This window comes from Mandrillus leucophaeus, unplaced genomic scaffold (genome assembly GCF_000951045.1).
Source record: "Mandrillus leucophaeus isolate KB7577 unplaced genomic scaffold, Mleu.le_1.0 Scaffold1805, whole genome shotgun sequence".
NCBI lineage: Eukaryota > Metazoa > Chordata > Mammalia > Primates > Cercopithecidae > Mandrillus > Mandrillus leucophaeus.
This window is the reverse complement of record NW_012101816.1, coordinates 38,802-62,461: the sequence shown is the minus strand read 5'-3', so window position 1 is coordinate 62,461 and position 23,660 is coordinate 38,802. Positions and strand designations below refer to the sequence as shown.

Sequence of the window (23,660 nt, the reverse complement as noted above, 5' to 3'; positions counted from 1 at the left end):
TCACGAGATCCGCCCACCTCGGCCTCCCAAAGTGCTGGGATTACAGGTGTTAGCTACCGCGTCCAGCCATGTATTTCCCTACTTGATGATTAAACTTTAAAAAAAAATCAGCTGGGCACGGTGGCTCACACCTGTAATCCCAGCACTTTGGGAGGCCAAGGCAGGCAGATCACCTGCCAGGCAGATCGGCAAGGCAGGCAGAGTTGGAGACCAGCCTGATCAACATGGAGAAACCCCATCTCTACTAAAAATACAAAATTGGCCAGGCAAGGTGGCACATGCCTGTAATTCCAGCTACTTGGGAGACTGAAGCAGGAGAATCACTTGAACTCAGGAGGTGGAGGTTGCGGTGAGCCAAGATCGTGCCATTGCACTCCAGCCTGGGCAACAAGAGCAAAATTCTGTCTCAAAAAAAAAAAAAATCAAACTATAGCAAAAAGTATGTCTAATTTCCACTTTATTAAATATGTAATGTTGTCTTAAAAGATGGTGTAGAAGCAAATTTTTTGCTTGGTTGAAAATTAACTAAAGCATTTTAAGGAAGCCCCAAACACCTATTATTCATATTTTCAAGTAATTTAATTTGATACAGAAAATAATAAATCTCAGAAAAACTAAAAATATTCATGATCCATGAAGATTCACATTTTATTGAAGAAATAGTTTAAAGGTTGAAAGGAAATGGAACAAAATGAAATTTTTTATCCAAAAGTACAACAGATTTACTAAGCACTTAGAAATATATTTAAGAAGAATAATGAAGGAGAATATCACAACTAGGTGTAACAATTTTAAGGTCTTTAATAGGGTAAAAATATATAACAATATACTTCTAAGACCAATGGAAAAGTACGAAAGGCCTGAAAAAAAGATGTAATAATTTTGTGTAAGATATAAGTGGCACTTCAAATCAGTAGAGGGTAGGATTGGCATTAACTGGAAATCTTGGAAAAAATATATGAAACCAAATGTCAAGATATATTAAAAATAAATATAAAAAGCTATTAATAATACCAAAGAGAGCTGGGAGAAAATACAGGTGGATATTTTTATTAACCAGAAGTGGAAAAAAAAATCTTTCTAAATATAAGCAGCAGAGAAATATGAAGGAAAAAGTCCACAGATCTGAATACATAATATTTAAAGCCAGTAAAGAAGAAATATCTGAAGTAAAAATACGGAGAAAACATTTTCAAAATGAGGAGCAAAATATTAACATCTCTGAGACATATATATGTGTGTGTATATATATACACACACACACACACACTGAGCTCTTACAAGTAAGTTAGAAAAGATCACAAAAGAAAAGAAAGTAAATAATATAATCAATATAGATATAAAAGCCACAAAGAAAAAATGGCAAAGCTGGGAGTGGAAAAGAATGTTTGATACCACTAGTAACCAAATAAATACAAATTGAAACAATACCTTTGTTATCTATAAACTGGCAACAATATGAACCCTACTCTCTGGCAGCTCAACCACTAACAAATGTTAACTATCATACAATTAGGGTTCAGCACAGTAGTCCCCAACCTTTTCGGCACCAGGGACCAGTTTCCTGGAAGACAATGTTTCCATGGATGGGGTTTGGGGTGGTGTGGGGTGATGGCCTCAGGATGAAACTGTTCCACCTCAGATCACCAGACATTAGATTCCCATAAGGAGCATGCAACCTAGATCCCTCACGTGCAGTTTAGGGTTCACGCTCCTATGAGAATCTATGTCCTTGCTGATCTGACAGGAGGCAGAGCTCAGGCGGTAATCCTTGCTCACCTGCAGCTCACCTGCTACGCAGCCCAGCTCCTAACAGGCCACGGACCAGTACAAGGGTTGGAAACCCTTGGTTCAGAGGATACATTGGTCCTTTTTCAGAAAACCATGTGGTAATGAGTACTGAAAGTCTTTCAAATGCTACATAACCTTTGACCAGCTATTCTGCATTTAGGAACGAACTCTAATGAAATTATCTCAATCGATATAAAGATATAACTAAAAATAATTTAGTTATATCTAAAAGTAATTTATAATAAGAAAAAATTGAGAAACAACCTAAAATTCCAAAAACAAGGGTCTATTTAAATTATTGTACAGCTTAGAAAATTTAATGTCTAGGTGAAATGTTGATATTGTGCTTGATTTTAAAAAGTAGTGTTGCTGTGTGTGTGTGTGTGTGTGTGTGTGTGTGTGTGTGTAATATATCACTAATTGCCAAGCACTGTTCTAAGCATTTAAAAAAATAAATTCCTTGTAACAGCCCAAAATAAGTTAGGTATTATTATTAGCTATGTCTTATATTGTTTTGTAATGTTTAAGAAAAGTTGAAAAACACACATGCAGCAAACATATACCCATATACATTAATTAAAAAGACTCAAAGGGACTTTACAAAATAACAGTAGTGGTTATCTCCAGATTAACACATAATTTTTATTTTCATTTGAATTTTTAAGTCTTCAATAAAAACGTGTATGACTCTAAGGAGATTTGTTATTAAAAATAAAATACATGGAAAATCAATTCGCTTGTATTATTCATATATAGAAATTTTCCTCAGGTTAGAATAGAAACTTGAAGAGAATAATTCAACTGCTTTTTCCTAAGGCTGTGGCCAATAGGTGACAAAACTTGCGATGGGTAATTGACTACCTAGTACTTTCTGATTAGATGCAAGTCATCTAATTTTACCACCTTTCCAATACACACTGGATGTGATTGCTCAGATCCTAAGTAATAAAAAGAAACCTAAATCTTTATTACATTATTTGCACAAATATGTACAAAGTATTTTGAGTCTATCGCTTATTAGAGATTTGACTTCTACAAATCACTTAACCTTTGAGTCTTGGTTTTCTCAGCAATAAAAAGGGAAATAATACCTTCCTCAAAGGCCACATACAAAAATGTCTTCGCTCATAGTACTTGTTCAATAACTAATTTTTTTAACTATTTAGCAAAATTCAGTAAATTACACAGTTCTTACTTACCGACAGGATAATTCTCCATCCATAGCATCATGCTCATCTGTACTGGTATATGTTAATCTTCCTCCAACAACTGTTCCAACTAAGTATACCAGCCATGCAAGACGTCCTGATATAGAATAAGAAAGAAAAAAGTTTAAGAAGTATTCATAGAAACACAGCTTATTTTGGGAGAAATTCCAAAATTAGCACAACGATCTACTCTTCCAAATAAGTGATAAATCACTGTGAACTCAGTTCTTGATAGAAAGCAGATGGGTTTTAAGTTTATCAAGGCAGCAGAACAGTGAAAATGCCATAGAATTTAGAGCCAAATAAAACTAATTTGAATCCCAGCTCTACTAAGTTGCTATGTGATCTTGCATAAGTTACTTATCTCTTTAAGTCTTAAGGTTTTCATTTGTAAAATGGAAAAAACAATGTCTACCATGAAGACACGACTGAAAATAAATTTGAGTACAAAACACTAAACTGTCTAGGACCAGGTCTGTTATTCAGTCAGGTCGTACTCTTATGATCCAAGGACCAGCATCTTTTCTGAATGGTCAATGTCATGATAGTACCAGTGTGATCATTTTAAATATTTCCCCTTCTTGGAATATAATAGTAATAAATTTATTCCTTCTGTATTTTTATGCATGATATATAAAAAAATCCAAGATTTCACATTGTTTTGACAGTACAGTCAACTTCACAGCTGATAGCAGTAGAGGATTAAATAGCTTTAAAGCAGTGGCACAAATGGCAACATCTACAGTTTCCATAAATCTTACTTTGGGGGCAGCTGAAATTGACTAATTTAGAAATGGAAGTATTTACTGAATGATTTTTGCTTAAGGTATATTATTTTACATCTCTGGATTCATTGATCTAGGTGATCCTTCAGTACTTTTGAGACCTTTATAGATAATTAACAACATAAAATTATCTTGCTAAAAACAAATTTTATGCTATTCTTGGAGACTGATTTTTCAAAGATAAGAGGGCTATTTCATAATACTGAAATCAATTGTTTCTGATTAAGAAACCTTTTCAAGTAAAAATGTTTTTTTAAAAGGTATGGAATTGAACAATGAAGAAAAGAGGCTATCTGTGCTTGTTAGAAGACTCAGGAAGGATAAATAAAAGGTAGAAAAAGAACAAATTCTTTCTGTTTTCCCACGGATACTAGCAGTTATTACTATACTACAATTAATCAACAACTCTTTTATAAATTTTTGGAGAGACACATCAACCTTTTAGGGTGACAAGATTCCTGTAAATTAGAAATCTAACCTGGCAAGTATTCACATCCTTTATTCTCTCACAAAACAACAACAAATCAGAATTGACCAATTATGCAGCCTTATATATTAGGAATGTGAAATAGATTAAATAGGAGAACAAGAACACTAATTCGATCAAGTAATCCATTGAAAAACAGACTCAAGTTTCATCACATATAATTCATGACAAAAGTAACAGAACAAAAACTTCATGTAAGAAGCTTAAAGTAATCAGAAAGTTACCTTATGAATTTCAAAGTATTTCAGGGTCAATATAAAAATCTATCATAGAAAGTCTACCCTGATGACCCTGCTTTCTCTGTGGGCTCTATCAAGTGGCAGCTGCTTTTTCTTCCACTTCTCATGTACTTGAGCCTTGAATATGGAGTAGATGATCTTCATGTTCCTCATTTCTACTTCACATTTTATCTTTCTTCATCATGAAAGCATTTGCCTTTACATCTTACATCATCAATAACACTAACAAATACCCCTTCTTATTGCAATTTACTCTCCTGCAGATTATTTCTCCCTGTTTTTTGAAAGTATTGGTTCTTGGCTGCCACTCTTTCCAACAATATTTATATCATAATCACTAGTGATTTCAATATCTACAAAGATGAATCTTACAATTCCAACAATCCTTTGTTCTACTGGGAATCTTCAATCCATGAGCCTATCACTTTTTGAACAGCTTCACTTAAATATAATTCACATACCACACAAGTAACCAACTTAAAGTACATAATTCAATGTTTTTTAGTAAATTAACAGGGTTATGCAAGCATCACCACAATCTAATTTTAGAACATTTTCATACTAGCTGTCATTCTGCATCCTACCACCATGCCCCTAGCCCCTAAGCAACCACTAAGCTACTTTATGTCTCATTAAATTTTTCCCATTCTGGGCAATTCATATAAATGGAATCATACAATAAGTGAGTGTTGTGACTGTCTCCTTTCACTCAGCATAATGTTTTCAAGGATCACCCATATTTTATCAATACTTATTTTTCAGTATCAATACTTATTTTTCTTTAGAGCTGAATAACATTCCATTATTTGTATAGATCTTATTTTTATTGATACACCATATTTGTTCATACTTGTGGTGTACATGTTGATACTTTTTTACATACGAAGAATGTGTAATGATCATGTCAGGGTATTTGGTGTATCTACTGCCTCAAGTATTCGCCATTTCTGCATTGAGAATTCAAATCCTGCCTTCTAGCTATTTTGAAATTGTTAACTATAGTCACCCTACTCTATCAAACATTATAACTTATACCTTTTATCTAACTGTATGTTTATACTCATTAACCAACCTCTATTCATCCTGCCCCACTCCCCAGCCCACCCACACACCATTCTCAGCTTCTCCTATCTATCATTCTATTCTTTACCTCAATGAAATGAAAATTTTAGGTCCCACATATGTATGAGAACACATGGTATTTGTCTTTCTGTGCCAGGCTTCTTTCACTTAACCTCCAGTTCCATCTATGTTGCTGCAAATGATATGATTTCATTCTTTCTTATGGCCTAATGGTATTCTACTATGTATATATACCACATTATTTTATCCATCCATCAATGGGAATGTAGGTTGATTCCGTATCTTTGCTATTGTGAACAGTGCTGCAACAAACATGGAAGTACAAGTATTCTTTTAACATACTGAACTCTTTTCCTTTGGATAAATGCCCAGTATTGGGATTGCCGGACCATATGGTAGTTCTATTTTTAATTTTTGAGAAATCTCCCTATTTTCCAAAATGGCTGTTTTAATTTACATTCCCACCACCAGTATGTAGGAGTTCCCTTTTATCCACATCTTTGCCAGCTTCTGTTATTTTTTCTGTTTAATAATAATCATTCTGACTGGGGTAAGATGGTATCTTACTGTGGTTTTGATTTGCATTTCCCTGATGATTAGTGATGTTGAGTATTTCTTCATATACCTATTGGCCATTTGTATGTTCTCCTTTTGAGAAATGTCTATTCACGTCATTTGCCTGCCATTTATTTGAATTATTTGGTTTTTTGTTTTTGTTTTATACTGTTATTTGTGATCCTTACATATTCTATTCCTCCCTGATCAGATAGTTTGCAAATATTTTCTCCCATTCAACTGGCTCTCTTCACTCTGTTGACTGTTTCCTTTGCTGTGAAGGGGCTTTTTAGCTTAATATAATCCCATTTGTCTATTTTGATCTTCATTGCCTGTGCTTTTGAGGTCTTAGCCATAAAATATTTGTATAGATCAATGTCCTGAGGTGTCTCCCCATGTTTTCTTCTAGTAGTTTTATAGTTTCAGGTCTTAAGTCTAATCCATCTAGATTTCATTTTTGTATATGGTAAGAGATAGAAGTCCAGTTTCATTCTTCTGCATCTGGATATACAATTTTCCCAGCACCATTTTATTAAAGAGGATATCCTTTCCCCAATGTATGTTCTTGACACCTTTGTCAAAAACCAATTGGCTGTAAATATATGATTTATGGGTTTTCTATTCTGTTCCATTGGTCTATGTGTCTGTTTTTATACCAATACCATGCTATTTTGGTTACTATGGATATATCACATTTCATTTACCCATTCAGTTAATGGACACTTGGATTGTCTCCATCTTTGGACTATTATAAACAACACTGCTATGAACATTTTTATACAAGATTTTATGTGGATGCGTGTTTTCATTTCTCTTGAGAATACCTAGAAGTGGAAATGCTGAGTTACATGGCACCTCTCCTTTTCACATTTTGAGAAACTGCCAAAATGTTTTCAAAAGCAGCTGCACCATTTTACATTCCCACCAGCAATGTATGAAGATTAAATTTATCCAAATCTTGCCAACACTTGCAGTTGTCTTTTTTATTATATCCATCCTAGTTGGTGTGAGGAGGTACTTGATTATAATTTTGATCTGCCTTTCCTTAATAACTAAGGCTATTGAGTATCCTTTCATGTGTTTAGCAGTCATTTGTGTGTCCTCTTTGGAGAAATGTCTATTCAAATCCATTGCCCATTTTTAAGGGTTGTCTTTCATTACTGGGTTGTAAGAATTATTTATGTATTCTAGATGCTAATCTCTTATCAGTCATATGATTTGCAGATATTTTCTCCCATTCTGTGGGTTGTACTTTCTTAATGGCATGCTTTGATGTGCAAAATTTGCAACTCTATTGTACCTAATTTGTCTAATTAATTAGATAATCTGGTTTATCTAATTTGTCTTCTGTTTTCTGCTTCAGGTGTCATATCTAAGAAATAGTTGCCCAACCCAAAGTCACTTAAAATTTACTCGGTCACCCAGGCTGGAGGGCAGTGATGAAATCATAGCTCACTGCAGCCTCTAACTCCCAGGCACAAGTGATCCTCCCAAACAGCTGGGATTACAGGCCCACACCAACATACCTACCTAATTTTAAAATATATTTTGTAGAGATGAGGTCTCACTATGTTGACCAGGCTGTTCCTGAACATCCTGGGCTCAAGTGATCCTCCCACCTTGGCCTCCCAAAGTGCTGGGATTACAGGCATGAGCCACCGTCCCCAGGCCCTATAATGTGTACCTTTATGCTGGTACCAAACAGTCTTGATTACTGCTGTTTTGTAGTAAATTCTGAAATCAAAAAAAAAAAAAAAAATGAGTCTTCCAATTTCACTATTTTACAAGATTATCTTGGCTATTTCGGGTCCCATGGATTTCCATGGGAACTTTAGGACCAGTTTGTCAATCCCTGCAAAAAACCCATGCGATTTTAATGTGGATTGCATTGGATTTGGAGATCAATGTGAAGAGTATTGCCATCTTAACAATATTAAGTCTTCTGATCCATGACCGTGAGAAGTCTTGCTGTTTATTTACATCTTTAATTTCTTTCAACACCGTTACAGTGTCAGTATATAATTCTTACACTTCTTTTTAAAATGTATGCCTAAGTATTTTATCCTCTTTGATACTATTGTAAATGGACTTTCTTTCTTCCTTTCATATTCCATTGCTGATCGTTAAAAAATAGACATACCATTGATTTTATTTATTGATCCCGTATCCTGCAAGTTTGCTGATCTCTTTTATTAGTTTTTGGGAATCTGCCATTTTTTCACTCTCTCTTACACCCTTCACATATTCTCTACCCTATGTACCTAGCTTTAATTCTGTGGTCAATAATTATCATCTCTGCCTTGCATTTACATTTAGCTCCTCTTTTGCTATGATATACTCATCTTACAAAACCATAACTGTTTACGTCCACTACACCACTACTCTGCCAATACTCACACAGTTTAATATAACTGGGGAAAGATACAACTATGCTGACCCGTCTTACTTGATGTCACCTTCTCAGGCCTTACCAAGATATCCTATCAATTTTCAATACCTAGCATGGCAGTCTGTCTGCAAATATTCATCACCAATTCCTTCCTTCCATGTATGTATATGCCATCAAAAGGTGGAGTTTATTCTTCCAATTTTTGGAAATTTGTAACTGCTTTGACCAACAGAATTCGGTGAAAGTGACACCATCCTAGTACTGTGCCTAACCTTTATAAGAAGCGGCAAATTCCTCCAGTCTCTCAGAGAATGTTCACTCTGGGGAAGCCAGTCACCATTTAAGAAGACCATATACCCTGAGACCATTATACTGTTAGGATACCCAAACTAGCCATTTGGAGAGACTGAACAGAGAGAGAAATGTCCAACTAGATAGAGTATACACTTTAAGTCTTCCAGTCCACACAACAGACCACTGAGTAAAGAAGCATTCAGGCAACTCCAGCCCCAACTGCCATCTGATTACAATGACTGAAAGATCCCTAAAGAGAACCATCTGCGACTTATCAACCCCTAGAACACTGAGAGATAATAATGCAATTGTTATCTGATAAGCCATTAAGCTCTGGCAATAGATAACACAATCCCCCCCAGCATTTACTATCTTCTTTCCTTGCTTTATTATTTTAAATCTTAGCACTTAACACTTTCTAACATATTTTACATATTTATCTTGTATGTTACCTGTGTATTCCAATAGAATGCAAACTGCATGAAAGCAGGTATTTTTGTCTGTTTTGCTCTCTATTGTATATCCAGAGCCTAAAACAATGCTGGGTATATTGTATATCATCAACAGATATGGGTTACTGAATTAAGAAATCATTATATAGAAAACACGGCATGAAAAAGGAAAGAAAAGGTTAACATTACCAATTTAGTAAATGTATTAAAATGTAGACCCATTATTAATAATGAACGGTAATAGTAATTATATCTCTATTGCTTAAATTAAAGCGACTTCTCCAATAATATTCAATATAAGATATGATATAGTTGATCCTCATTATTCATAGATTCCATTATTTGTGAATTTGCCTACTTGATAAAATTTATTTATAATCCCCAAATCAATACTCACAGTCATCTGCAGATATGCAAAGCAGTGAAAATCTGTAGTTGTCCAGTACGCATGTTTCAAGCTCAGAGCAAACAAAGTGAAACTCTACCTTCTTGTTTCAGCTTCATAATGTAAACAAGTATGCTTTAATGGTCTATCTACTGCCACATTTTTGTGTTTTTTCTTAGTGATTTCACTGTTTAAGATGATCCTAGCATAATGCTGAAGTGCTATGCAGTGTTTCTAAAGAAAAAAAGCTTGTTATGCGTCTTATATAGAAAACACATATTAGATAAGCTTTGTTCCAGCATGAAAAACAGTGCTGCTGGCTATGAGTTCAGTGTCAACAAATCGACAATATATATTAAATAAGGTGTTTTTCTACAGAAACATACATTAAAAAGGTTATGTGTTGGTTAGCTGATGAAAATGTTGCAGTCAGTGGCCCACAGGAGCAATGATTCGGTATTTGCTAATTTATTGTTCACAGTGACTTTATATAACATAACTACCAAACAATGAAAATTAGTAGTATTTCTGAGAATTTTACAGAGGTCGCCATTAACAGACTATGCTCCAATTGTGTGTAGGATATGTCATACACTTCATGTAATAGACGTGAATCTGAAACATTGCAAGCATGACTTTTGGTGAATGCAAATGTAATATTTTACCTCTCTATGGGATTCACTCTTTTTAAAATCTCCTATTGTAAATTGTTTCTCAAAATGAAAAATACTGAAATGTAAATAATTACCTTCCTGTTATATTTTATCAATTTAGATTTTTAGATACTGGTTTCTTAAAACAAGACTTATTATTATTAAGAATGACAGCAAACATTATATAGTAGCTACTCTGCACTAGGCACTGTTTAAAACACTGTGCCTATATTCATTTAATGTTACAAATCCCTATTTAAAAGTGCAGAGCTGTGACTGAAATCTAGGCAACGAATTTCCAAAAGATCATTCTCAAACTATTACACTTCCTCTCAAGATTGGTAAAAGGGAAAGCTCCAGCAATACAGTTGTCAGTTAGCTAGACAGACCTTCATGATCCAACAGTATCTTATAATTCAACAATCTCTTAAGGATTTAACGCATTATGAGTCCTAACCCTGAACTGTTCTTTAGCTGTCTCCTGAGTCTTAACCACAGATGAGATTGCATATGCTTTGGGGATCATTACCAAGGAGATATTTGACACTTTCCTTGATTCCCGAAACAAGACACAAAAAATGAATACTGGTTGATAAAGGTGAATTTAAAATCAGCAAGCTTAATTTTTGGGCTTACCAATAATGTAAACACAGAAATAACTGCCTATTAGCCCTTGATAAAACATGCCTACCTGAAAGCAGACAAAGACTTCACCATGCATGTAATTTTTTATATTTCTCTATTGGAAGATAAATACTTGTTTTAAAAAAGGGAAGCAGTACAATTTAGCTAACAAGAACACAGCCTAGGTTAAAATCTTGCTTCTAGTGCTTATTTACATTAGCTACTTAATCTTACAAGGATAATAATACCTGGCCCACAGAGTTGTGACAAGCACCAACTGGTATTTTGCATGTAAAGTATATGAGTAAGTGCTGTAAGTGCTCAGTAAATGTTGGCTAGTGTAACTATTATTAAATTGTCATCCCCTTTTTAACATGGTTCTGTATCATACCTACAAAAAAACATAAGACATACCAATATGTAACAATCATGTTCTTTCTGTGCCTTACTTCAGATGCTGCTCAAGAAAATGAAGTCACACAGTAAGAATTTTTAAGTTCTTTCCTCTCTACCAAAGAGGCTTATTACAATTAAAGCTAGTTATGATTAGCCATATACACTTTCTAATGCTCTTAGTAAAACAAACACCTTCCAAACAGGGAAAAAAAAAAAAATTCCAAGTAAAAGACATTTCAGAAAAACATCTGCTATAAGTATCTACTTTGTATCATGTTCTATGGTAGGGATATAACTAAATACACAAATGTATGGCAAAGGGTGGGGCAGGGGAGAGAGAGACTCCATGCTCAGTGAACTGAGCCTAGTGAGAGACAGATAAGACAGAGGAAAAAATCAGTAATTTTTGCAATGCAGTATGATGACCACCATTGTCTAAAAACAATGACTAAAGCATCTAAATATAAAATTGTGAATTTCTCAAAATTTAAATTTGTACTAATTTCTGTGACCTTGGAATTAAACTTATTAGATCAAGGAATGCTGTGCAAAGATAGCATGTGATTAATTATGAGCACTTTCTTCTAAAATTACGGTAAATTTTGCAAGAAGTTTATTTAGAGAAAAACGGAGTACATATTTACTCTGTTTTAGAAGCAATGGTTTCTATTGTATAAGAAATACAAAAGCAGATTCCTTAAACCTTAAAAAATCCAGCAAGTACTGAATGAATTAGAATTAATATTAGAGATAAACAGTGAAATATAAAGATATTATTATTGGCTGGTTGTGGTGGCTCATGCCTGTAATCCCAACACTTTGGGAGGCCAAGGCAGGCTCATCACTTCAGGTCATGGGCTCGAGACCAGTCTGGCCAGCATGGCAAAACCCCATCTCTACCAAAAAATGCCAAAATTAGCTGGGTGTGGTGGCATGTGCCTGTAATCTCAGCTACTCAGGAGGCTGAGGTGGGAGAATAGCTTGAATCTGGGAGGCAAAGGTTGCAACGAGCTGAGATCGCACCACCCCACTCTAGCCTAGATGACAGAGACCCTGTCTCAAAAAAAAGACGTTATTATTAAGCTGTCAAATATAATTTTGATATTTAGGTGAAAGAGAAACAGTATTTCTCATAAACGTTAAACTATTTGCTAACCCTGAACAATTTTAGACTCACAGTGTTCCAAACAGTAAATGTTAAGAAGTTACTTTGGGAAATTAGCTACTAATGGAAAGAAAAATACTGTATGTTCTCACTCATATGCAGAATCTTAAAAAAGGCAGAATACACAGGAACAAAGTGTAAAATGGTGGTTACTAGAGGTAAGGAAAGGGAGGAAATTAGAAATTAGGCCAAACAGTACAAACTTGCAGTGGTACAGGAGGAGTAAGATTACTGATGTACAGCATGAGGACTATAGTTAATAATACTTTATTTGCTAAAAGAGTAGATTTTAAGTGCTCTCACCACAAAAATTTTAAAGATGGTAACAATGGAAGGCGATAAGATAATTTGGCTGACTGTAGTATTCATTTCACTATGTATTTGTTTATCAAAACATCATGCTGTACACCTTAAATATACACAAAAAAAGTTATTTTGGTAACATAATTACATTCACAAAATTTAAAGAACCATGTAAATACACATATCTAAATTGCATGTAGAGAAAAAAAAATCTGCTACATGAGTTTCATATCTACAAATTTTTTAAAATCTCATTTTATAACCTACTAAATTTCCATTATAATTTTCCATTTTTCTATTTATCCTGAAATGTTCACAGTGCTTGTTTTAGCAGCTCTTCAAACATAGAACATTTTTTCCTTAACAAAATAATTATTGCTGTAATAATCTGTAATTATGGTTTATAACTGCAATAATCCCAAAGAAATCAGTCATTACCATAGATCACAAGTAAACATTAACTACTGTTAATGACCTATTTCTTAGGGATTATTGTCTTCGTAAACCATGACCATATCACCACAAATACAGAAGAGCAAGACAATATAATACAAATGAGATCATAATATAATAATAAACTTATTTTGTAACATTAAAAGCCATTAAGCATCTAAATTAAAGCACACATAACAAGAGCATATAATTTTCTTTGTTCAACACTAACTGAAGCGTTTACACACACCAAAAAAACTGAATACTACCACACACAGTGTATACAAACTAGGGCCATGTTAGGCATTTTTCATGATATAAAACGATCACTTTTGAGCAGACCACAAATATCTCTAAAAGGGCAGACAGATTCCTTCCCACCGACATTTTGACTAACACTATTAAAAATTTTTCTAAGTACTAGGCATTATATTACAAACTCTGAAACATTTTTTTACTAAAACTGCATAGTGTATTCAACTATAAAAACTCCTTCAGTTTGTATTAACAAAGAATGAGGTCTGGCATTTTATTCAAGAGACAGTCCTATTTAATACCACTAAATTATTACATTTCAACTAACTGATTCATATATTTTAAACATTCATACCTTCATTCAATATCCTTTTGAAGGAAAATAGGTCTTTTCCAACTGAATCTTTTCACGTTTTAATGTAATAATTGATATATATGAAAACATATATGTAATTCATATGAAGTGTAACAAAACTAACACCTACCCAATTGAACAATCAATGCATTACCAATACTATCACACCTACCTCCATACCCTTCCCCGAGCTTGTCCCCTTACCTTCCACCCTAGAAGTAACCACGATTCAATATTTCATGCTTATTGTTCTTTTGATTTTTTAAAGTTTCCTCACATATACATATATTCCTAAACAATACGCTTCAAGTCTCATTTGTTTGGAGACTTAATTATTAAGTTTCATGCTGTATGTAGCTTCCTGAGAGCTGCTTTTCATTAAACATCTTATCTCTGACACTCATCCTTATTAGGTATAGTTCATTCATTTTTATTGTTATATAAAATTGTATAATTATGTTATGATCTATTTATTCATCTTCATATTGATGGGCATCTGAGCTGTTTCCACTTTTTGCCATTATAAACAATAATGCTATGAACATTATTGTACATCTTGTGTACAGATTTTCTAGGGCAGCAGTCCCCTCCCTTTTTGGTACCAGGGACAGGTTTCGTGGAATACAATTTTTCCATGGACTGGGGAGGAAGGGGAGGTGATGGTTTTGGGATGAAACTGTTCCACCTCGGGTCATCAAGCATTATACACATTAGATTCCCATAAGGAGCGTGCAACTTAGATCCCTCGCATGCACAGTTCACAATAGGGTTCATGCTCCTGTGAGAGAATCTAGTGCCGCTGCTGATCTGACAGGAGGCAGAGCTCAAGCAGTAATGTTTGTTCACTTGCCACTTACCTCCTGCTGTGCAGCCCAGTTCCTGGCAAACCATGGACCAGTACTGCTTCATGGCCTGGGGTTTGGGGACCCCTGTTCTGGAGCACACATGTAAGGGTGCAAGTGTCAGGTCAACAGGTATTCAAAAGTTCTGCTTTACAAGACTATACCAAATTCATTTCTATTCCATTTCCAACTGATTCCACTTTATACTCCCACCAGAAGTATATAAGAATTCCTTTCGACTCACATTTTTCTGTAAGATTTCTTATGATTTTATTCCCAGTAGACTGGAAAATGTATTTCATGTGGTCTATTTATTTTATTAGTAATGAAGTTGGGCATTTTTTAAAAACGTATGCACCATTTATGTTTTTCTGCCTGATGGCTATTTATCACTTTCCTAAAGAACTGTTTATTTTACTGATTTGTAAGAATTCTTGCCATATTCTTCTAGATGGTGATTCTTGCTTATTGTGTGTGTTGCAAATATCTTCTAAATTCTTGTCTCTTTAAGTCAATTTTATTATTTTTTCTAGAAATTTATTCATTTCCTCATTTACTGACCTCCAGAAATAGCAAGAATGATTTTACTTTTTGAATATTTGCTGTATCCATTATTACATTTCCTCCATTTTTTCCTAATAGTATATATTTGTGAATTCTTTCTTCCTAATCACAAGAGGTTTGTTAGTCTGTCTTTTTAAAGATCTAACTTCTGATTTTTAAATTCTACTGAATCTTTATTTTTTAGTACATTAATTTCTGCTTAGTTTCCTTCTTTCTCCATTCTCAGGGTTTAATCTGTTCCTCTCATTCTAACTTCTCAAGTTAGATGCTTAGGTCCCAACATTCTGGCCTTTTTTCTTTTCCAAGTAAGCTTTTTGGTCAATAAATTTCCTCTGAATTAAGCCTTTCACTAAATTCCAAAACTGTTGTACTTCTGTATTATTGAGTTAACTCTATTTTAAAATTTTCCTCAAGATTTCTTTTACCTCATATTTACAAGTATATGTTTTAAATTCCCAAGTGTATGGGGATTTGTGGGGTTTTTGTTTTGTTTCACAATTTAGTTTTTTTTTTTTTTAACCAATTGGCAATTAAAACTACATTGCAAAAAAAAAAAAAAAATAGTGGTCTCTATGATACTGAGTCATTGACATTTGTTGAGACTCACCTCATCTACTAATGCTTGGACAATTTTTTTAAAACATGCCATGTGTCCTGGAGAAAATTGGTATTTTCAAACTGTTGGTTCCAGTGTTTTATATATATCAATTCATTAAAGTCTATTAAACACATTGTTCAAATCCTTTCTAAATTTACTAACTTGCTACTTATTTGATATGCCAACAATTAAGAAGTACACTGCAGCCTTCCATTATGATGGCAAGTCTGTCCATTTCTCCCTGCAGGACTACCAATTTTTGCTTGATACGTTTTGAGACTACTTCACTAAGTACTAGATATCTAAAATTGTTACACAGGTTGCATACCCCTGATCTGAAATACTTGCGACCAGAAGTGTTCTCAGTTCTGAATTTTCTCAGATTTTGGAATATTTGCATGCCTGGGTGAAAATGCCAATTCCAAAAATCCAAAATTCTTAACGCTTGAATGAGCATTTCCTTTGAGCATCATGTCAGCGCTCAAAAAGTTTTAAATTTTGGAGCTTTTCAGATTTGAGATTTTTGCATTTCGGGTGCTCAACCTGTACCTCCCTGGTACAAAAACTAATAGTTCTAGTTGTAATAATGCTTTTTCTCGTAAAGTCATTTTTGTTTGATATTAACAATGACCCTAGCCTCCTACAGGTTCATATTTGCACAGCACATTTAAAAATATCCTTTTACTTTTAACTTTCCATGTTTTAATGTTTTGAGTATGTAACTTATCATTAATTGGCTATTTTAAAAATATTCAAATTTACAACCTGGTTTAACTGTAAATTTAACTCATTTATGTTTATTGGATTAATAACATCTCTGGGACACACCTACTTTTTTTCATTGTTGTCTACTGTCCTATTGTCTCTGGTTATTTTCCTCCTTTCTTGGCTTTTAAAAAAGTTGAATTTGCTTATTTTTCTATTGCATTATCTTCTCTTTGCTGGGATATGGGAGACAATCATACAGTTTCTACTCTTTTAGTTGCTACCCTTCAAGTGCTGCCATTTTAATTCCCTTCCTAAATCAGACAAGCACTTAAAATAATTTTAATTCTCACCACTCCCCCAGCTCTCTCTCTGACATGCTTCTGTCTTTTCCTGTTTTTATTCTGTTCTTAATTTCACAAACTAAACAACATCTTTTTTTGTACAGACTATGAATGTTAAAATGTTACGCGTTTACAGCCGGGTGCGGTAGCTCATGTTTGTAATCCAAGCATTTTAGGAGGCCGAGGTGGGCAGATCACTTGAGATCAGAAGTTCAAGACCAACCTGGAAAACATGGCAAAACTCCATCTCTACTAAAAAAGTACAAAAAACTTAGCCCGGCATGGCACATGACTGTAGTCCCAGCTACTCAGGAGGCTGCCGCAAGAAAATGGCTTGAATTTGGGAGGCAGAGATTGCAGTGAACCGAGATCATGACACTGCACTCCAGCCTGGGTGACAGGGCAAGACTGCATCTTAAATAAATAAATAAAATAAAATAAAATAAAATTTATGAGTTTACCAATTTCCATGTACTCCTTCTCTTCCTTCTGGGACCATGCCCCTTCTTCCTCAAAAATAACCTTTAAAATGTTTATTAAAAACCTTTAATGAAAGATCTGCTAGTAGTAACTTCCTGCTTTCATTTGTCTGAAATCTCTATCGTTCATCCTTTTTCTTGAAAGATATTTTTGCTGATATACAATAATAGGATGGCAATTACTTTTGCTGAGTTATTTGAGAAAAATATTCTAACATCTTCTGGCTTCCATTTTTACTGTTGTGAAGTGAGTTATCAATCCAGTTTACACTACTTTGTAAGTGATCTTTCTTCTCCAGCTGCTTTTAACATTTTGTCTTTGGGGTTATATAGTTTGACTAAAGTGTTATTTTTTGTTTCTGATGGGTATATGTTGGGCTTGCTGTATTAATGAATTCATGTCTTCTATTAAGTCAAAAAAATTCTCAGAATTTCTTCAGTTATCACCTCTCCTCTTTCCTCTATTCTATCTTTCTGGGACTCATTCTGACACACCTGACCTTCTCATTCTATCGTTTAACATTTCTTTTAATATTTTCATTTTCCCTCTTTCCTGAAGTCTTGAAAATGTCTTCGGTTCTAACTGCCAATTTGCTAATTCTTTCCTCAGTTGGGTCCAATTTACTATTTAACACATCCATGAAATTTTAGATCACAAAGTTTTCAATAAAAAAAGCTTTTTCAGGTCCTTTTCACATCCTCCTTCTTGTTTTTCACACTCCTGTTATTTGCTCATTTGTGATTCTATTTTTTATTTTTTTTAAATATTTCACACATAATTGCTTTATATTCCTATCCAATTCCAACATCTTAAGAGTCTCTAGAAGATAGGGGTTCTAAATCAAATAAATAACTTATTTTTGTTAGTGCTCATTCATGGCAGCTTATTTCGTTGTTTATGTGCTGGCTTTTATTGTTTTTGTTTATTATGAACACTTGTTTATCTTAATCTGCAGGATTTCCAAGGCCCTATATTATGGTTGCTATCCTTTGGAGAAGGTTTTAATTCCCTTCTGCTGGAAGCCAGGGTATCTACAAATTTAGAACCATGTTATACCCTTTTGAGGGTTCAACTTAATACAAGAGTCTCAGATTGGCACACCTATCTTGCTACCGGCCTAAGGCTTTGTCACCAATTTTATCGTTGATATTGATAATCTGTCTTTGAGAACAACCCTGTTTTTTGCCCTTGTTTGCTGTTTGACCCGTCCCACTCTGATTAAAGTTCACTTTTTGATCTGGGTGATGGGAGAGGTTGGGAGGGAAGAGGTCAGAGAAAGGAGAGACAGTGAATCAGAGAGCAGAGTGGGAAGAAAAAAAAAAAAAACTAAGAAATTTCATGTACTTACTGTAAGCCCAGAATCTGACTGTTTTGCAGCTAAAAGGCCTTTCAGAGATCTAGCTGACCACACTGAAGTTATTACTAACTCTGCTTCTGAAGAACCAAACACTAATTGTCTGTGTTATATATTTTTTTAAAAATGTAATTTTATAGGTAGCTGGCTAAACACAATCCAAATTATAAAATAACATAATCCAAATTAATGTCTGCACACAGAACACAAATCTGAAATGACAAAAGACTGTCATTGTGTCATCAGTCAAAACAAAAACAGTAACACTACAAGACAAGCTTACAGGGTCACTTGTAAAGATACTCAACTGAAAGGACAAGTTGGGACTGAAATCCAGCCTATATTCTACTCACCAATCTATTTACTCTAGCATGCTGTTGCACTGGCCTGGATGAAATGGAACATTTTTCTAATTTGCACAAAAGTACCAAATGTACTACTGAGCTAGGAGAAGAGCAAAATAATCCTCAATGTCCAAAAATAATATGAAGGCTGAAATTTAGATACATAGGCACAGAAACAACTAGAAAGTTTGAGCTTCTCCTCTAATGGCCAAAGGAAAAAGCCTAGGACAAGCCCAATGTGAGAAGTCCAAAAAAGCTGATGCAAAGAGTTACACCCTAAATGAAAATACAAACTGGGGGAAAAAATCTGTCCTAAACAGAGAAAGACAACACAGAAACCTGTCTGACTTGACCACACTGCTAAGTGAACAGGAGGAAAAAACCTCTAAGTCAGACCTCAGATGGTTTGTGGACTAAATACAGACTACCAGTGTGATATGAAAACCTCATTCTAAGGAAATAATTTAAATGGAATTAAGTTGGTGTCCCCACCTCCATCTAGCAAATGAACTAAACACTCCAATTAAAAGAGATGGTCAGAATGGATTTTTAAAAAGGGAACAACTATATACCACCTACAAGAGACACAATTTAAATATAAAGACACAGGCAGACAGGAAGTAAATGGATGGAGAAAGATATACTACATGAACAGTAAGCATAAGAAGACAGTGGTTACAGTAATATCAGGTAAGACAGATTTCAAGAGAAAAGGTCAATTAATAAGGAAGACATAACAATTACAAATGTTTATGTGATGCAAAAATTTAAGGAATTAGAATATAAATAATTCCACAATCATATTTGGATATTTTAACACCCCTCTCTCTGCAAACAATAGACAAAAAAAAAAAAAATCAATAAAAACAAAGAATATATGAACATTATTACCTTAATTTATACTTACATAATATTACACTCAACGATAACAAAATACATATTCTTTTCAAGTGTATATGCTATGTTTGCCAGGACAGACCATGTTCTGGGTCATATGACAAGTCTTAATAAAGATAGAAAGACTGAAATCACACAAAATGACATTTGACCAAGGTAAAATTTAAAAATCAGTAACGATAACTAGGAAAACACCAAATATTTGCAACTTAAAAGCACACTTCTAAACAATCCAAAAATTCACAAAGAACAAAGAAATAACAATTAAATTAGAAATTATCTTTAAATGAAAATAAAAATAAAACCACAAAACTTGTGGGATCCAACTAAACTAATCTTTAAAGAAAAATTTATAGCTTTAAATGTTTTTATTAGAAAAGACCAAAAATCTAAAACTCAAAGATCTGGAGTCTACACCCAGAATGAGAAAAGGAATATTAAATAACATCCAAAGCAAGTATAAGGCAAAAAAAAAAAAATAATAAAGCTGAAAAAAATCAATGAAATAGAAAATGAAGAAAGAATAAAGCAGATCAATGAAACTAAAAATGGTCCTCTGAAAATATCAACAAAAGTGATGAAAATCTAGTTGGATCACTCAGAACAAAAAAAAAAAAAATGACAAAATTATCAATCTCAACTTCAATTTCTGGAGATATTAATAACAATGGAATATTAAGAATAATTTTATTCCAATACATAGAAACATTGAGTAAATTCCTTGAAAGACACAAATGACTAAATTTGACTCGAAGGGAAACAGAAAATTTGAATATTTCTATGCTGATTAAAGAAAATGAATTCACAATTATAAACCCTCTTGGCCCACTGGCTTTACAGATGAATTCTATCACTCTTAAAGAAGAAATAATAGCATTACTACACAAATTCTTTCAGAAGATACAGGAGGAAGAGGGAACAGTACCTGACTCATTTTATGAAGCCAGTATTACCATGTTACCCAAACCAGGCAAAATCACCACAAGAAAACTAAAAACCAATATCCTTCATAAACACTGATATACAATAACAAAAGTGTTGCAAATTGAATTTAACAATTTCTAAAGAAACATTATATTATGACCAAGTAGGATTTATCCAGAGAATGCAAGGCTGCTTTCACATCGAAAAATCAATTAACGTAATTCACTACATTCATAAAATAAAGGAAAAAAGTCATTTGAATAGATGCATAAAAGGTCTATTTTAAAACCCCAAAATAATACGCTATCATTATAAACACCCTAAGGAATTGAAGAGAACTTCCTCAAACTTACGAATGTCTTCAAATAGCACACAGATAACATCATACTCAACGGTAAAATGCTCAACGCTTTCTATGTACAAACAGGAACAAGGCAAGAATGTTCCCGTCTTAACACTTTTATTCAACACTGTACTGAAAATCCTACCAGTAGAATAAGGCAAGAAAAATAAATATAAGGCATCGAGACTGGGAAGATGACATAAAACTATCTTTACTTGCAGACAACATGATCACATAGACAATCCTAAGAATCTATGAAATTGTTATTAGAACTAATAAATTTAGCAAAGTTATAAGGCACAAAGACAAAATTCAATTCTGGTTTAACAGAGTAGCAGAGCATAATCAGGAAATTTACAATAGCATCAAAATATACAGGAATAAACTCAGTGAACAATTTCAATAATTGTACACTGAAAACAATAAAACAGTGCAAAGAAAACCAAATGCTTATGAACTGCAAGCCTCAATGTTGTCAAGCTGGCCCAAACTGATGTATAGATTGAGGTAAACCCTACCAAAATTCTAGCACCTACTTTGAAGAAACTGAGAAGCTGATGCTAAAATTAATTAGTAAAGGAAAAGACCTAGAATAGCCAAAACTGTTTTGAAAAAAAAAAGTTAAAGAATTTATATTACCTGATTTCAAGAATTATTAAAGCTACAGTAATCAAGCCAATATAGTATTAGCATAAGGATAAACATATATAGATCAGTGGTACAGAACAAAAACTCCAATAATAGACCCTAGCACTTTATGGTCAATTGATTTTTGACCAAGGTGTCATGGTAATTCAATGGGGGAGAAAGACAGTCTTTTCTACAAATGGTGTTAGAACAACTGGATAACTGTAAGCCTTGACCCTTAACTCGTAACATTCACAAAAATGAATACCAAATGGATCACAGGCCTCAACATAATAGCTGAAACTATTAAACTTATAGAAATCATAGAAGTCTTCATAGCATTAGGTTAGTAAAGATTTCATAAACACAAAAACCTCAAGCCATAAAGAAAAAAGTGAAAAAGTAGACCATCAAAATTAAAAACTTTTCACCTTTGAAAAACAGTTAAGAAGATAAACTGCCGGGCGCGGTGGCTCACGCCTGTAATCCCAGCACTTTGGGAGGCCGAGGCGGGCGGATCACGAGGTCAGGAGATCGAGACCATCCTGGCTAACACGGTGAAATCCCGTCTCTACTAAAAATGCAAAAAATTAGCCGGGCGAGGCGGCGGGCGCCTGTAGTCCCAGCTACTCGGGAGGCTGAGGCAGGAGAATGGCGTGAACCCGGGAGGCGGAGCTTGCAGTGAGCCGAGATCGCGCCACTGCACTCCAGCCTGGGCGACTAAGCGAGACTCTGTCTCAAAAAAAAAAAAAAAAAAAAAAAAGATAAACCATAGACTGGGAGAAAATATTTGTAAAATATATATGTGAAAAAGAGATTGTATACAGAATATAGAGCATATAAAGCACTCTTACAATTCCATAACACATACAAAAGAGCCAACAATTCAATTTAAAAATGGGCAACAGACTTCTCACAAAATAAGAAATACGGGTGGCAAAAAAGAATAGAAAAGATGTTTAACATCATTAGGGAAACGCAAATTATAACCACAACGAGATAACACTAGACACCAAGTAGAGTGCCTAAAGAAAACAGACAGCAAACGATGGCAAGGATGCAGAGTAAGTGAAACTCTCATACAGTGTTAATGGGAATGAAAAATGATACATCCACTTCATAAAACTGTTTAGTAGTATCTTACAACATTAAACATGCATTTACCATATGACCTAGCACTCATCTTAGGTACCTATCCAAAAGAAATGCAAATTTCTTCTACAAAGACTTGTCTAAAAATGTTAATAACATCATTATTTGCAAAAGCCAAAAACTGGAAGTGTAATTCAAAATCCATCAGCTGGTGAATGGATAATGGTAAGGCCATACTATGGAATACTATGTAACAACAAAAAGAAACAAAATATGCACAACATATTTGAATCTCTAAAACATATGCTAAGCAAAAAGGGAAAAAAGATATTTGCAACTCTGATCATAGACAAGGGGCTCACTTTCAAACTGTAAAAAGCTCTTAGAAATCAAGGAGAAAAAAACGACCAACAACCCAATAGAAAAATGGCAAAGGAAATGAACTGTTCATTGACCAAAAAACAAGATCAAATGGCTCTTATCTAAATTTAAACAATGCACAACCTCACTGACAAGATAAATGCAAAAGTTAAATTATACTGAGAAACCATTTGTCACACACAGGACTGCCAAGAATTCAAAGAAATACCTAATGTAGATGACAGGTTGATGGGTGCAGCAAACCACCATGGCACATGTATACCTATGTAACAAACCTGCACGTTCTGCACATGTATCCCAGAACTTAAAGTATA

The 23,660-nt window shown here is 34.1% G+C and overlaps 1 protein-coding gene across 1 annotated transcript in view; it reads right to left on the bottom strand.

Annotated features, from left to right (window-relative positions):
- The window catches only part of LOC105537900 (ran-binding protein 17), a gene marked incomplete at both ends in the record, with an annotated part of 281,796 nt that overhangs the window by 221,912 nt on the left and 36,224 nt on the right, over window positions 1–23,660 (bottom strand). Inside the window, one exon of the mRNA XM_011977592.1 lies at window positions 2,991–3,096. Within this exon, the coding sequence (XP_011832982.1) occupies window positions 2,991–3,096 (106 nt within the window). The remainder of the gene's footprint in view (window positions 1–2,990; window positions 3,097–23,660) is intronic.